Here is a 14,290-nt window from a genome sequence, read left to right as displayed (position 1 = left end):
TGCACTTCGTTAGCAGAGCATGGGAAACAGAAAAGTCCTTGATTCCTTAGCAACAACAAAGAAACATCAGTGTATTATCAGCACTTGTCTCATACCGAGTCCAAAACACAGCTCTGTTCCAGCCGCTGGGAAATGAGCTACTAAGGGGAAAAAAAGGGAAAAATTAGCTCTATCCCAGGCTAAACCAGGACAGGGGTGAGACTCCTAACTGGAGCGGCAGAGAGGGCTTGATCCCTCTGCCTTTGTCCGCCAAAGTGCCAGGATTTCCCTAATTGCCGGAGCCGTTTAACTAGCGACTCTGGGGATATGGAGTTTGTTCAGCCCTCCTAATCCCTCAGCTGGCATCGCATCCAGTCCTCTGCCAGGCCCCGGCACTCTGCCTGCCACCCTGCCCATCCTCCCTCGCCACTCTGCCCACCACCCTGCCCACTTCCCCACACCACTATGCCCACCCCCCCTAGCCACCTCCCCTAGCCACCCCAGGCAAGCAGGGCTCAGCTTCTGCACCTGGGTGAGAAGGTCCATGGGCAAAATGGGGCAAGGCACAGTGGAAAACAGATGGAAACCATGGAAGTATCTTGCCAGAGTTGTCCTGTTCCAGTGCTGGCCGCCAGTTGTCCCTGGGTGAGAAACTGGGACTGAGATGGTCTGCAGCAGGGCTGGAGAGTCAGGTCCCCGCTGCCGCCGGCAGGAGGTCTGTGGTGAATCTTCGGCAGTTTGCACAGGGTGGTGTTCCTGGGACTACAACAGGGTGCATAAGATGAAGCTGTGCTGAAACGTTTTTAACTCCTCTGCAAAGAGCTTACTGTTTAAGGACAAACCCACAGGGATGACGGGGACCTCACTGAGGAGTTTTGGCATGGGGGCACAGTGGGGTGTCTGCCCCATCCCCTTCCCACTCTACCCTGCATGTTCCCTCCTGGCACAGGCAAACCTGCCTGGCCAGGGCAGCCATGAGCAATGTGACCCTCTCCTATCCAGCTGCAAAACCCACACTGCTCATCCAGGCCCAGCCTCTACCATGCAGAGAACCTGCCCCTGGCCCTTCTCTCTGTCTGATGGAGCTGCTGTGGGATGCTCTCCCATGCAGGCAGCACTGAGAGCAAGCTCAGCATGGAGAGATGGGAGCAACCAGCAGGTTCCCCAGACACATGGGAGTAAAGTAACACCTTCCCTCACCCAAGGTAGATGCCATGACTGAGTCTCATTTGTTAGCTGGACCTTGTTGCCCTCACAGTGGGTTCCAAGAGCTGTGCTGGGGTGGCCGCTGGTGCTGTCCCTGCACTGGGGCCAGTAGCTGGTGCTCAGGTCAAGCAAAGAGCATACAGTGCAAGACTGGCTGCTTTGAGGTCAGCAATAAGGAGTGATGAGCAGTGTTCAGCATGGAGGGGAGCTGAAAACGGCAGCTTTTGGTGAAACAGCAGAATTCCTCCTGAATTAGCTGCGTTCAGGACACCATCCCCAAGTGTTCCCTGTTCCAATCACACTCCTGTCTGTCCCTCCTCAACTTATTTTAACTGAAGTGCTGGTCACCACTGCCCTTAATTCTACACTTGAAAAGTTTTGGATTTGATGGGTGTCTGGCCTCCTCCAGCAGGTCCGGGACTGTGGGGAGGTGTGTCAGGGGCTGCTCCGTGGGACAGCCATTGGCTGTGAGGCATCATCCCTTCGCCTGCGAGCAGATTTTGGAGTGGCAACGTGAAGCTCTGAGAGCAGTGGGGGACAGTGGGGAATTCATCACCCGAGTTGTATCTGTATACCTTGGAAAACTCATCGACCATCCATCCAGCTCCAAGCTTGGGAGGAGCTCCAGGGTCTGATGAATTACAGGGGGAAAACAGTGAGGTTTATTCATTGCCCCCTGGCTCCCCCGAACCCGACACAATCCTGCCTTCACCGGCCAGTCTGCCGTGTCAGCACCACACACAAAGGGCTCTCAGTCCGCGGAGCTGGAGCCAGGGCAGAAGGATTTTTAACACTTTAAATGATGGCTGAGGACCGGGACGGCTCTTGAGGTTGAATTCAGCTGTTGCCCTCCCGAGATCTCTGCCACAGGAACGCAGGTTTCCTCCTGGCCTTTTGCAGCATGAGTAGCCGTGGGGCTGAGCCGTGGGGCAGCGAGCTGGTTTGCCTGCTCCAGAGGCTCCCCCTTTCCACCGGAGTGCAACCCCAGAGGTGGATGCTGCTTTCGGTTTCCCTTCCCACTAGCACCTGCCCTTGGGCAATGCTCCATCGCCCCTGCTCGACAGCTGCCTGCACCCCACATCTTTGCCTGCATCCCATGTCTGAGCAGAGGGCAGGGCAGCCCCTCAGCCACCACGGCATGTGCAGTACCCTGCTGCCCTCGCCCGCAGGCTCCTGCCACCGCTGCCACCACCCCGGCGGGGCACGACAGTGTGTCCTGCTTCCCTCGTCCTCCCCTCCTGTTGCCATTTGCTCCCCATCCCCGCTGCCCTCCATCCCCACCACCATCCATCTTCATTGCTGCTGCCATCCATCCCCACTCCCCCCCCCATCGGCACCACCCCTCACCGCCAGCCCCCGCCCCCGGCCCCGCTCCCACCCCCGCGGTGCCCTCCCGGCCCCGCCCCGCCGTGCCCCGGCGGGCGCCCCCTGGCGGCATCCCGGCGGGGCAGGGCGGGGCGAGTGGCGCGGCGCGGCGGAGGAAGCGGGGGCGGTGCGTCTCGCCGTCTCCCTCCGCGCGGGGCGGCCGCAGGCGCCATCGGCGGATGGCAGATCCTTCCGCCTTGCCTCGCGTCGTGCCAGTGGCGGCGGCGGGAGCGGCCGTGGCCATGGCCCGCGGAGCGGGGCCAGCGCTCGCCGCAGTCCTCGGTCTGGTGCTGACCGTGCTCAGCCGCGCCGAGCCCGCGGCCGGTGAGTGGCGGTGGGGCGGCTGAGGAGCCTGTGGGGTTGAGGCGGTACGCGGGGGGCTGAGGGGCTGCCCGGAGCCGCCCCTTGCTCGGAGCGAACCGGCCCCGCTCCCGGCGCCGATTCAGCCGCGGCCGGGCCGGCGCCAGTGTGCTCTCCTTCCTCCCTCGGTCGGGTCGGGGGAAGGAGACCCGCGCCGGAGCTGGGGCGGGGGGGCGTTGGGGTGTCAAGGCGTGGGGCTGGCCCCGCGCCGCCGCCGCTTTGTGCGGAGCGGGACTCCCCCCCCCGGAGCCCGGCTCACCTGCCAGCCGCGGTGTGGAGCACGGCGGGGGCTCCGCCAGCCGAGAGGGGGCTCCCCGGGGGCTCCCCGCAGGGCGGCCAGCTCCGGACGGGGTAGCGCAGAGGGCTGCCCGTGGGAGCTGCTGTGCCGTCCTCCGTGGGGGGACTTCTGTGCCTCCCGTGAGGGCTGCTTCCCCGTTGGGGGCTGCTGTGCTCTCCCCCTTGCAGGGGGCTGCGGTGCCTCCCGTGGGAGCTGCTCCCCTATGGGAGCTGCCGTGCCCCTCCCCGGGGGCTACCGTGCCTGCCGTGGGAGCTGCTTCCCCGTGGGAGCTCACACGTAACGGAAAAGTGCGCTGGAAGCCGTCCGTCGCTGGCAGTGCGTGGCAGTGATATATGCGCGATTGCAAAGCTGGCTTGGAGTGCTTGAGGGGGTTTGGTTTCAAAACACGGGAGAAAACGGCTTTGCTGCTTCCCCTGGCCCGAAAGGGCCGTGCGTGGTGGTGGTCCCGGGCTCCGTGCTCAGGACATACCTACACACGGGCAGGATTTCTGCGTCTCCTCCTGTGCCTGTTAATCGGAACGGGCGCGATGAAGCCATGTGTGCACATCTGAAGAGGCTGCTGCTTTTCATCGCTGTTCCCCGTTGTGTGTTGGCATTTGCAGTATGCTTTACAGAAGGGCTGGAGAACACGATCCATAGCTCTACACTCTGATGGATTTCATGCCTCTCCCAGCACCAGTCCCGCTCTCAGAGCAAAGCATGTGCAGCCCTGCAGCACGTTAAAGCTGTTGAGGAGCAGCAGTCGTTGATTACTTATGTGGCTTCTCATTCTTTCTTCCTTTTTGGCTCCCGAGAGGCTGGATCGCTCTTCAAGTGTCTTGTGAAGCGTGCAGCCCCAGGAGAAAGTGGTCGTGGAAGTTTAGTTTGTGACCGAGTGACACGCTGATAATTTGGGCGGGTTTATTCTTTGATATGGGCTAGGAGTGGGACCTGTTGTCGGCAGAGTTTTGACCACTACTCTCTCTTGGCGACAGAGTGGCTGAGTTAATCAATATCTCTGTTTTGACTTTGAAATGATTGTTATTTTCCTTCAGGGAGAACCATTGTTATCGTGTGCCCCGTAACCCCCTTCTGAAATCTGGCTTACTCAGTTTCATGAATCTGCTGCAAGAGAGTGGCTGAAGTGGGGGGGAAAAAACCCAAACAACTATTCCCTGAATGTGTTTTGCCCAGGTTTGCTCAATAGGGACTGTGGAAAAATAAAGGGCCCGTCAGGGGCAGGTGTCTCACAGATCCAGCAGTGTGTTTCTTGGTGGGGCAGAGGTGTAGGACTGTTATTTCTGCTGTTATTACAGCAGCCCATAAAAAGGCCAAAAAAAACCCTGGTGGTTTTTTTCCCCCCAAAAGCCTCAGTGTCCTGTCCACATAGCTAAACTGTACCTCCAACTTACCAGCTTTTTGCCAGCCCTACCAGTTCTGGCCCTGACAGGGTGGAGAGAAGTAGCTGTGATATCCCTTGTCACTTGATGGGGTACTGTAGAGCAGGGTACGGATACCTGCTGGGCTGGTTGGAGTCCTCCCATGCTGCAGCTTTTGGCACTGTGGGTGAAATCTCTTCCCAGTGCTAAACAAAGGTTGGTTGTCAGAGGTGACAAATCCAGGCTGAAAGTGACTCCTGTTCATGAGATCCTGACCTGCATCTGCTTCTTGGGAGCGGGAACTGTGGCTTGAATTAATGGGAAGGATGAAGTCACCGAAAGGGTATTTTTCAGGTGCATATTCAACTGTCTTCTTGATGCTGTTGTGCAAGAAAGGGCAGGTATCTGATGTCAGCCCTCTTGGTCAATAAACAGGAGGCTGCTTGATGCACGAAGCGCTATGGTTTGGACTGCTCAGCGCTGCCTCATCATGCGAGCCCAGCGGTGCAGCAACTTGCTTTTCCAGTTGAGCCGTTGTTCAGCTTTGCAAAAGGCTGCATTGAAGTTGCAGTAAGCCGGGGTGGGGCGGCAACACCTGCGCTTTCGGTGATAATTGCTCTGAACGATTCGCTCCTCTGATCGGGCAGCGCTGGCTGCTGAAGCCCTCCCTAATCACCCCCTGCCATTACTAGCGCCTGGGTTTCGCCGAGCCCGCTGCGACCAGGTTGCTGTTGGCTGTCGGCCTGTGTCTCCAGCAGGTTGCGGTACGTGTTTAGTCCAGGGCGGCGGGTCGAGATCTTCAGTACTCAAAGAGGGAAGCTTGTGAGGAGTTGAGAGAGCGCCGAGGATGCCGGCCTGCCTGATGGGGATTTGCCTAAAGAAGAGCAAGTTGGACTTGATCTCTCGAAGGTGTTGCTATCGAATTAGTTCTTATCAAAGATGCTGATTTAGACTTTCAAAAAGGGAGTGTGATGGGAATCTGGCTAACTCGCATCACTTCCTCCAGGGCACCACTTAGTCAGATTAGGAATACGTGAAGATCCTCTCCCTGGCGTTCTCAGGACTTGCATCCTTGGGAAAAGAGGACTTGCGCCTCTGGTGGCATTCAGCATTCCATGATCCTACAGTGGGTGGGTTGGGGTTTTGTCAGCTTCCACAGCTTATTTCCTTCCCTCATTTTAGGTGTCTTCCTGCTGTTGCATTAAGTCAGTATTTCAGCATGCTCTGGTCCTGTTCAGCTTCTCCCATTTTCAAACACGCAGTTAGAGGAGCCCAGTGTCTGGGGTTTGAACCCCGAGTAAGCGGTAGGTGAAAGAGCTGCAGCAGGAGGACCCTGCCAGGCTGTTTGTTCCTGGGCTTGGGAATCTGGCTTGAGAGCAAAAGCACAGGATCACCGTTTGTAACTCCAGATACACCTTTTCATCCTTTGAGTTTGTACTCCTGGCTAAGGACTGCCAAGCCAAGGGGGGGGTGATCATTATTCTCACCCTGCCTTTGGGCCACACTGGGGAAACGCCATCCCTGTTGGGGCAAGAAGAGCTTCCCTGAGTGTTTTAAAAGTCCTTTTGTAGCGATAACCTTGGTTTCTACGCACTCACTCCAAAGCCACCTTGCCAACAGAAGCCAAGGGCCGTCAGTGCCTTGCCTGGGAGAAGCAGTGCTGGTATCCTCGGCACGGTCATCTGAGAGCCGCAGAAATAACCATCCGTTGTGTTTAGAAAATAGTCTGTTCCTAGGGCACATGTCCTTTTTTTAGACCGCTGGGAGGATGAAAAAAGAGCTTTGTCTCTGCAAATGGCAGGGGCGCCTGCTGTTTGTTCCGTGCAGCAAGCCCTCAGCTCCTCTCTCTGACATCATCCGGGAGCGCTGCGGCCGCCGCTCGGCACAGGCGCCGGGGCTGGCATCGCGGCGCAGGCAGCCAGCCCCAGCCCTCGCCTTAATAAAGATTTAGTGCTGCAGGATGACGGCAGGCTTTGCAGGAGACCTGAGCCTGCCTCCCGCCTGCCAGATCGCCATGGCAACGCCAGCACCTCTGCAGCTCTTTCATTGCCTTCCCTACTTTTTTTTTCCCCCTGAAAACTTTTCTTTCCTTTTTTCTGCCTTTAATCGGTGCTTTATGTTTCCATTCTGGATGTCAAGCCTCTGGCTTTGCTAGGAAAACTGAAAGTAGGGGCAGGCAGGGAACAGTAGCTGTGCAAGGGAATGGAGAATATGGTGGCTGGCAGACTTTCAAACTATGATGAGTTCATCCCCGACTCAGTACGTATTAAACGTGAGCTTTTCGGGGTGGGGGTGGAGTGCCGGCAGGAGCAGTGTCCCACACACTGGAGCTGCATCTGCTGGAAGCGGCAGCCCACAGCGGCTTCCTAGGCCCAAGTCCCTGAGGACAGAAAGGCTTCGGCTGTACCTGTGAATTCGCCCAGCGGTTCCCAGCTTTGTTCTTGGGAGGGCCAATTAGTTTGGGCCGGTTCCTAGCTGTTTGGGGCACAGATCTGATGACAGGGCATGCCTCTTTTTTGGGGTTTTGCTTTCCTTTTTGTTGTCTGAGAACTTAATCTGAGAGTGCCAACAACAAATCTGACTGCATTAAAAAACCCAACCCCAACCTGATGGATTTCTGCAGCAAAATGTCTTTGTACAGGCTTGTTTTCGCTGAAACACACTTCTTGACATTTTCTTTTGTTTTCCACACTTGTCTAGAGAAGTTAGGGAAGGAAACTGGTTTAGACCTTGGGATTTTCTCATTCCAAAGGTGCAGGACGTTGGCTGAATGCCCTCTTGCTCCTCTGAGCTCCGCTTAGCCTCTCGGTTAAGGAGTCTTGCGTTATCCAATTGATTTCAGGCTTTTGTGTGTAAAAACAGTGGAGATGCCCTCACAGTCCAATTAAAGCATTTTTACTCTGCAGACTGTTTCCAGGCCTTTGACAAGCTTTGTCCTTAACTGCTGCCCTCTGTGGAGTGCCAACTGCTCAGCTTGTTTTAAACTCCCCAGATGTTCTGTGTTCCCTGAATCTGTGCTGAACGTGAGGCTTTATCAGGGTTTCACAGGGAGGGTTTTTGCTTCCTCCCCTTGCCACATGGCTGCCATGGGGCAAGCTGTCCTGAAGAAAAAGCTGAAAATGTGAAAGTAGCTTTTTTCCTCCCCTTTTATTTACTTGTGGGCTTCCCCTGGTATGTCATCTCCCTGGCAGTGTAATCTGTTGAGGTTAGGGAATAGCGTAATTAGTTATCGCTCCTTTGTGGTTTTCCTCCAAAATTTGGTTATCTTTGGGTGTTCTCTCCCTGTGTGCAGTGCTGCTTTTCCTCACCAGCTTTCCCAGCAGCTGTTTGTGTGGTGTGAGTTGCAGCTGTGCAAGGATTTGTGTCCCTTTTCTCCACGTTGAAGACTTGTTGATCGTCCTCCAGAACCGCACTTGGTGTTCCGGTGTTGTTGTGCTGTGTTTTTCCTGAAGGGAATCAGGAGCTGGCTTTGCTCCTTTGGAATCTGAGAAGCCTTGATTTGCAGCGTAGCTGGTGGTTCTGACCACGCTGTGGGTCTTGTGTGGGCATTCCCCACGCATCCCCTGTTGCTGCCGTTTGAGGGCTTGGGATCCCGTTTCCCCCTTTCTTGTCACACCTGAGGGGTGACCCTGTTGGAATGAGAGACAATTCTCATGAATGGCAGTCGGGCCAGAAGCTCCCCTGGCTACATGAAGGTTAGGGAAACCTATTTGTCCTTCAGGTTTCTTTCTAGTCTTCAGTATACTTTCAGCCTGACTTTTCCTCTGTGTTCAAGTAGCTTCCTCTGTGTTCTCCAGCCTCTCCCACAAGTGAGCTGTTGAACCTATGGACCAGTTTTCAACCCAATATGACCGAGGTCCAGGCTCTTAAAAGATACTGAGTGTCTGTGAACTTAATGGAGAGTTTGTGGGCAGAAGGAGGAGAGAGACCCCCATGTAGTGTCCTCCGAGGAGGAAAGCTGGACCAGCAGCTCAGCTGTGTTCTCTGCTTCTCCTCTTGCTTAAAACAAGACCTTTGGTTGGAGCCTGTACCTTCTTAGATGTAGGATAATCAACCACAAAGCTACAGGAAACCAGCTTCATAGCATCTCTTCCTCACAGCATTGTTTTGGCGCTTTGCATTTTTATTCCTGCCTGTCTTTCTGAACTCATGGGTGAGGAGCTTGTTGGCATCACTCTGCTCTTAGTGTTTACCACAGAGCCCTTCCAGATTCTCTCTGGTTATGCCTCTGATTTCCTATAGCAGTCTTCTCTCTTAAAAGCTGAACTCTGGCACTTGCAGCTTCTGATCTTAACCCTTAACTATCCCTCTTAATTCTCTAGACAGAAAATAGCTGAATTTACAGCGGGCAGATGAAGTGTGGAAACCAAATGGGGAACTTCCAGGTCATCTGGGCACCCTAAAGAACAACGAGGCAGAAACACTACTTTTCTCTTCAGCCCAGATTTGCTTTGACTGTCTCTTTAGCCCAAAAGACTAAATCTGGGTGAAACTGCACTGCAGTGATGTGTGAGCTTTGGTGGGTTCAGGGGCTGGGAATCACAGCGCTTCCTATAGCGCTGCTGTGAGCGATGCGTTCTGCTTGTGCTTGGTTTACAGCGGGGGCTACCTCTTTGTTTTTATTCCCTCTGGCCTTGGAAAATAGTCCTGGTAGGCTTGTTAAAGCCAAATTCTAACCTGATGTTGAAGTGCAGGTGTGTGCTAGGGTTTGTGCCAGACTGGGTAGTGTAGATGATAAGGTTCATCCCATACAGGCTTGGAGCCCTTGTCCTGGGCACGTTTCAAACTGGATTACAATGTGTGCTAGGAACTGGGCACTTCTTTCACAAAGTGGTGGCCTGCACACTAGCTAAGAAGCCAGTCTTAATCATGGTGTGTCTTCCCAGTACTCCTGTCATATGCCCCAGAGGGCTGGTAAATCCATGGGATGTCTTGGTGGAGACCTGCCGCCATACCGGCGCGAGCTCTCTGCCGGGCCGGGACTGCCAGGGCTTGAAACGTGGCTGCTTGTGCCTGGTCTGGGCTAACTCAGCTCGTGATAGCCTTGGTAATTTTTGGCAAGCTAGAGCAAGTCCAAGGAAACCAACAAAGAATTCTCCATTTCTGCGTTTTGAAGCGCGGCAGCAAACCGTTGAAGGCAGCCTGTTAGAGTCAAAGCCTTGAGAGCCTGCTGCTGTTGCCTGTGAGCAGCTGCCAGGGACGGGGCTCTGTCTTTTCAAGACCAGGCTGTCTTCTCTCATGCTGGGCACACCAGAGCGTTCCCAGTTAATCTGGTGGCTGTAGCAAAACAGAAATCCTTGTGCTGGCTGAGGCAGAAGGGGAAGGTTCTGGTACTGTTGAACTCTTGAACGCAGCATGGCAGAGGAGCAGCTTTTGGGGCAAGTGGTGTCGAAATGCCTTGGATTTGGTCTGGGTTGTGAAATTGTTGGAGACGTCATGAAGTGCAGGAAGACAGTGCTGTGTGCACAGGAACGGTCATCTCGCTGTGAGAACTCTCCTCCATGATTTCCCTGGGGGGCTCTTTGTAAATAGAAGTGGCACGTTACATTTTAATGCAGACTATGGTTACGTTTACATGCGCTGGAGCTTTAGTTGCGTTTCAGTTTATTTCTGTTCAGCTTATTTTAGCTTTCAGCTGAAAAAGCACTCAAGAGTCTCTTGGCTTTTGTTTCCCTAACTTCTTTCACTTCTGGATTACTACATTAAAGCCAAGTATGTGTTTAGCTGCCCGCATTACCCCATTCACCGTTTGTCTGCCTTAAAGAATTCTAAGGACTGGTAGTAGTTTAATGACCTGCTAAACAGCAGTTCAAGGCAGGAATAATTAGTCCAAAACCAGGAGAAAATTAATCATTACTTTGCTAAAGCCTCTCTGCTGTGTCTGTGTCTGGCCTCACCAGCTCAACAGGAATCGCTGATTCGGATCCTTACTGCGACCCCAGAAGCCGTCCCCTGCGTGTTCCCGTCCCCACGGCTGTGCTGGGGAGGTGGTTGTGGCCAAGTGCTAGTTAAGCTTTTACCATGTGGGTTACAAAATCAACTGGCTGCTCGGTTTTCACTGGGGATGCAGGGAACGCGAAGAGATTACAGAGTTGTGTTTGAAAGCACGGGCACAAAAGGAATAATCCTCGGAGTATTTGCTTCACTGGCTTGATTGGTGTGAAAGGAATGAGGATTCAAGGTAGTGAGATGAGAATACCCAGTCTGCTTCCCCTCCCAGCTCTCTGAAATGTGGTGGGGCTCGTTTTAACCTTCCCCCCTTCCCCTGCAGCAGCAGAGGTGGGCAGAGAAGCGCAGCTCACTCCGCGTCCTCCCGCAGTTTCTCACGAAGACAGCGAAACTGAGCTGTGCTAACTGGAGCTAATCTTCTGCCACAGAAACAATCTGCTGTCGTGTTAGACAGAAGCAGATGAGGCTTGGAGTCAGAGCCTGGGTGGATGTTGCTGTGAAATGGGGTAAAAATTGCCAGACAGGTGCAAATCGGTGTGAGTGGTTTGGCCGCTGCGGGGGGGAGCGCCGTGCAGAAATCCCTGCTAATATTTCCGTCGCTTGGTAACCCTGACCTCAGGGGTTATCTGGAGGGGGCTCAGAGTGGAATTTTGTTCATTTCCTGAGAGCTCTACAGAAGCAGCACCATCCAAGTGCCCCTTTTTCAGAACGCAGGCTGACAGAAACAGGCATACTCGTCTGGTGGGAAACGCTGACCCTGTTCCCGGGCAACTGGGCTGACTTCAGCTGTGCTCTCCGTAGGAGCCTTTCATGCTCGCGGTTCCTGTAGTACCTGGTGGTGTGTGTGACCTGCTTACGTGCTGCAGGGTCATTGGGAAATAACACTCCCAGCCTTGGATAGCAGTGACTGGAGTCTGTTCCAAGCTGTCTGATTTTTGGCCTGGATTTGGGCCGACTGCAGGGAGAGCTGCAGTGGGACTGGGGCATTAAGTCTCCTGAGCCCCGTTCCTTAGTCACCAGTGGATGATCGTTGGTGCTGGTGGAGCAGACCAGTTCTGCCTGGTGGCCCTTGCTGAGTTTGTATGGAAAAGTTAATACCTCTTGAGGAAAGGAGCACTCTCCTCAAAAAAAAAGAGAGAAGGCAATCTGCTTTACAGCAGCTGGAACATAAGCGGGCAGCTGAGGTGGTTGGGCATTACTCAGGCTGCCCAGGGAGGTGGTGGAAGCTTCATCCCTGGAGGGTTTTAAGGCTGGGCTGGGTGTGGCTGTGAGCAACCTGCTGTAGTGTGAGGTGTCCCTGCCCATGGCAGAGGGGGTTGGAGCTGGAGGATCCTTGGGGGTCCCTTCCAACCCTAACAATTCTGTGGTTCTGGTCACTGCTGAAATAGCTACAGCCTGCTGCTTCAGGTCCCCACATGGCGATGGATGCTTGCCAGAGCTGGAGCTGACCTGCTTCTATCATCACATCCCTCACTAGAGCGTCCAGCAGGCCTGGGTAAAAATTGACCAGCCCCAAACCGTGTCACACCCTTTTAAAAGCACAGTACTGAGAGTGCCAGGTTTGGGCTGCAGTGTCTCCTCCTTAAAAACAGCACATTCTGCTGAAGGTTTTAACACCTCTGATGTTTCCACTTACTGGGAGACTCCAAAAGCCAGCCCTGACTGAAATCAGAGTGCCACAGCTCTAATGATGTGGCAGCAAATTGTGGATTGCTAGACAAGTCCAGCAGGGGAACTTAGGAAATAGAGAGGCCCCTGCTCCAGTGCCAAGTGTCCCTAGAGGGACTGAAAAAGAAGGGGCAAAAATGGAGACAAGAGTATTGTGAAAGAAGGCTTAGCAGTAGTTGCCTCTTACTGCAGAGACTTTCAGTACAGAATTTTCATCAGAAAGTAGTAATTGGTGACACTTTAACCCCAAATATGCAAGTGCTGACATGAATATCTTTGTAGCTTGCTGAAATTATTGTCTGCTTTGCTTTGAAAATCTACCTAAAAGAACTTCTGGAAGCATTTAGCTGCCTAATGAAGAAATCTGTATTGGATGCTTCTTGCAGTCTGGTTCTTTGATGCTGCCAGAGATGAAGCTGTGTGATAGTGTCTTTGTTCCAGTCATACAAAAATTTTTTACTAGAAGATTTTTATTCCCCAGAATATGCTAATGAAGATTTGACTTGACATGTACAGCTACTGATCTGAGTGTTGTTTTCTTTTCTTTCAGCTTTGCAGTGTATGGATGAGTCCAAGCCATGTGTTAACGAGGGGAAGTGCATTCCGTATCAGAATGGTACAGGCTATTGCAAGTAAGTTGGTTTCATTTTTCTCACAATGTGGTTACCAGTTTTCCTTTGTTCAAGGCCTCAGGCAGAAAGGGAATGTGAATTGTTAAGATTTTCTCCACAGAATCACAGAGTGTTAGGGTCTTAAAGGGACCTCGAAAGCTCATCCAGAGCAGGGTCACCCAGAGCAGCTCACACAGGAACACATCCAGGTGGGTTTTGAATATCTCTTGGGAGGGAGACTCCACAACCCCCCTGGGCAGCCTGTTCCAGTGTTCTGCCACCCTCACAGGGAAATAATTCTTCCTCCTGTTTCCATGGAACTTCCTCTGCCTCAGCTTCCACCACTGCCCCTTGCCAGCAGAGCTCCAGCTTCTGGGCACTCACCCTGCACAGCTTTATCACCATGAATGAGGTCACCCCCAGGCTCCTCCTCTCCAAGATGAAGAGCCCTCAGCTCCCTCAGTCTCTCATCATAAGGAAGATGTTCTACTGCCTTCATCATCTTTGTGGCTCTTCACTGGACTCTCTCAAGCAGTTCTGAGGCCCTTCTTGAACTGAGGGGCCCAGAACTGGACACAATATTCCAGATGCAGCCTCAGCAGGGCAGAGTAGAGGGGGAGGAGAACCTCTCTTGACCTACTGACCACAGCCCTTCTAATCCACCCCAGGATGGCATTGGTCGTCTTGGCTACCAGAGCACGTTGCTGGCTCATGGTCAACCTTCCGCCCACCAGGACCCCCAGGTCCTTTTCCCCTTCACTGCTCTCTCTTACCAGGTGCATTCAGTGTCATGGGTCTACCCCAGTTGGTGTTTCTTGATAATGTGTTAGATGTTGCATGCTAGCTTTTGGTGATGTAAACCATCTGGAATTCTTCTTCAGCTTTTGGGTTCAAATCCTGTCAGGTTTGTCTTCTTTGCACTGGGTTGGGAAGCGAGGCCAAAGTGATTAAAGAGGCAAGGTCTGTACCTTGCTTCCAGACCCACAAGGGAAATTGGAACTTGCTCTCCATCTTAGAGCTTGCCTCACTTTGTAGAGCTGCAGCCCTCAGTTTGAAGATTTTCATGAGGTTTTCCAGAAGTGTGGTGTGCTCTGATGTGTGCCAGTTCCTTTCCACATGCTGGGGGGCAAGGAATAGATGAGAGCTGCAGAAGCAAACGAACGAAATCCCCTAAACACACTTGATTTGTCTTCATGGCATCGTTGATTTTGCTGAGTGGTGACACCCCTCTTCAGTGGTGCTTTCACTTGGTTGCTGTCTGGGAAGCTCTCAGCAGGGGCTTTGGTGGAGTCTGTAGTGTGGACATAAAATCTGATACACTGGAAGGGCACCTGTGGCCCTCAAAGGGGAAATCATAATCTAATTTCAGGTTCTTCTCGATTTCAAATCAATGCCTGATGTGCAGAGAGGCCACAGAGAGGCAAATATGAAACTTGCTATCCCCTGTGGTGTGTTTTTCACAATTTAACTATTGCTGCTCCCTAGGCTGTTCCTTT

The 14,290-nt window shown here is 53.3% G+C and overlaps 1 protein-coding gene across 2 annotated transcripts in view; it reads left to right on the top strand.

Annotated features, from left to right (window-relative positions):
* Positions 1–2,646: 2,646 nt before the first annotated feature.
* Positions 2,647–14,290, top strand: part of NOTCH2 (notch receptor 2) — a 93,500-nt gene continuing 81,856 nt past the window's right edge. The window contains exons 1-2 of one of the 2 annotated variants that reach the window (XM_054165697.1): positions 2,647–2,874; positions 12,734–12,815. In XM_054165697.1, coding sequence (XP_054021672.1) covers positions 2,730–2,874; positions 12,734–12,815 — 227 coding nt within the window. In that variant the 5' untranslated portion in view covers positions 2,647–2,729. The remainder of the gene's footprint in view (positions 2,875–12,733; positions 12,816–14,290) is intronic. The other variant, XM_054165698.1, reaches the window with a different exon arrangement.

The sequence above is a fragment of the Dryobates pubescens genome, chromosome 11 (assembly GCF_014839835.1).
Source record: "Dryobates pubescens isolate bDryPub1 chromosome 11, bDryPub1.pri, whole genome shotgun sequence".
Classification (NCBI taxonomy): Eukaryota; Metazoa; Chordata; class Aves; order Piciformes; family Picidae; genus Dryobates; species Dryobates pubescens.
This window is presented reverse-complemented; position numbering and strand designations above follow the sequence as displayed.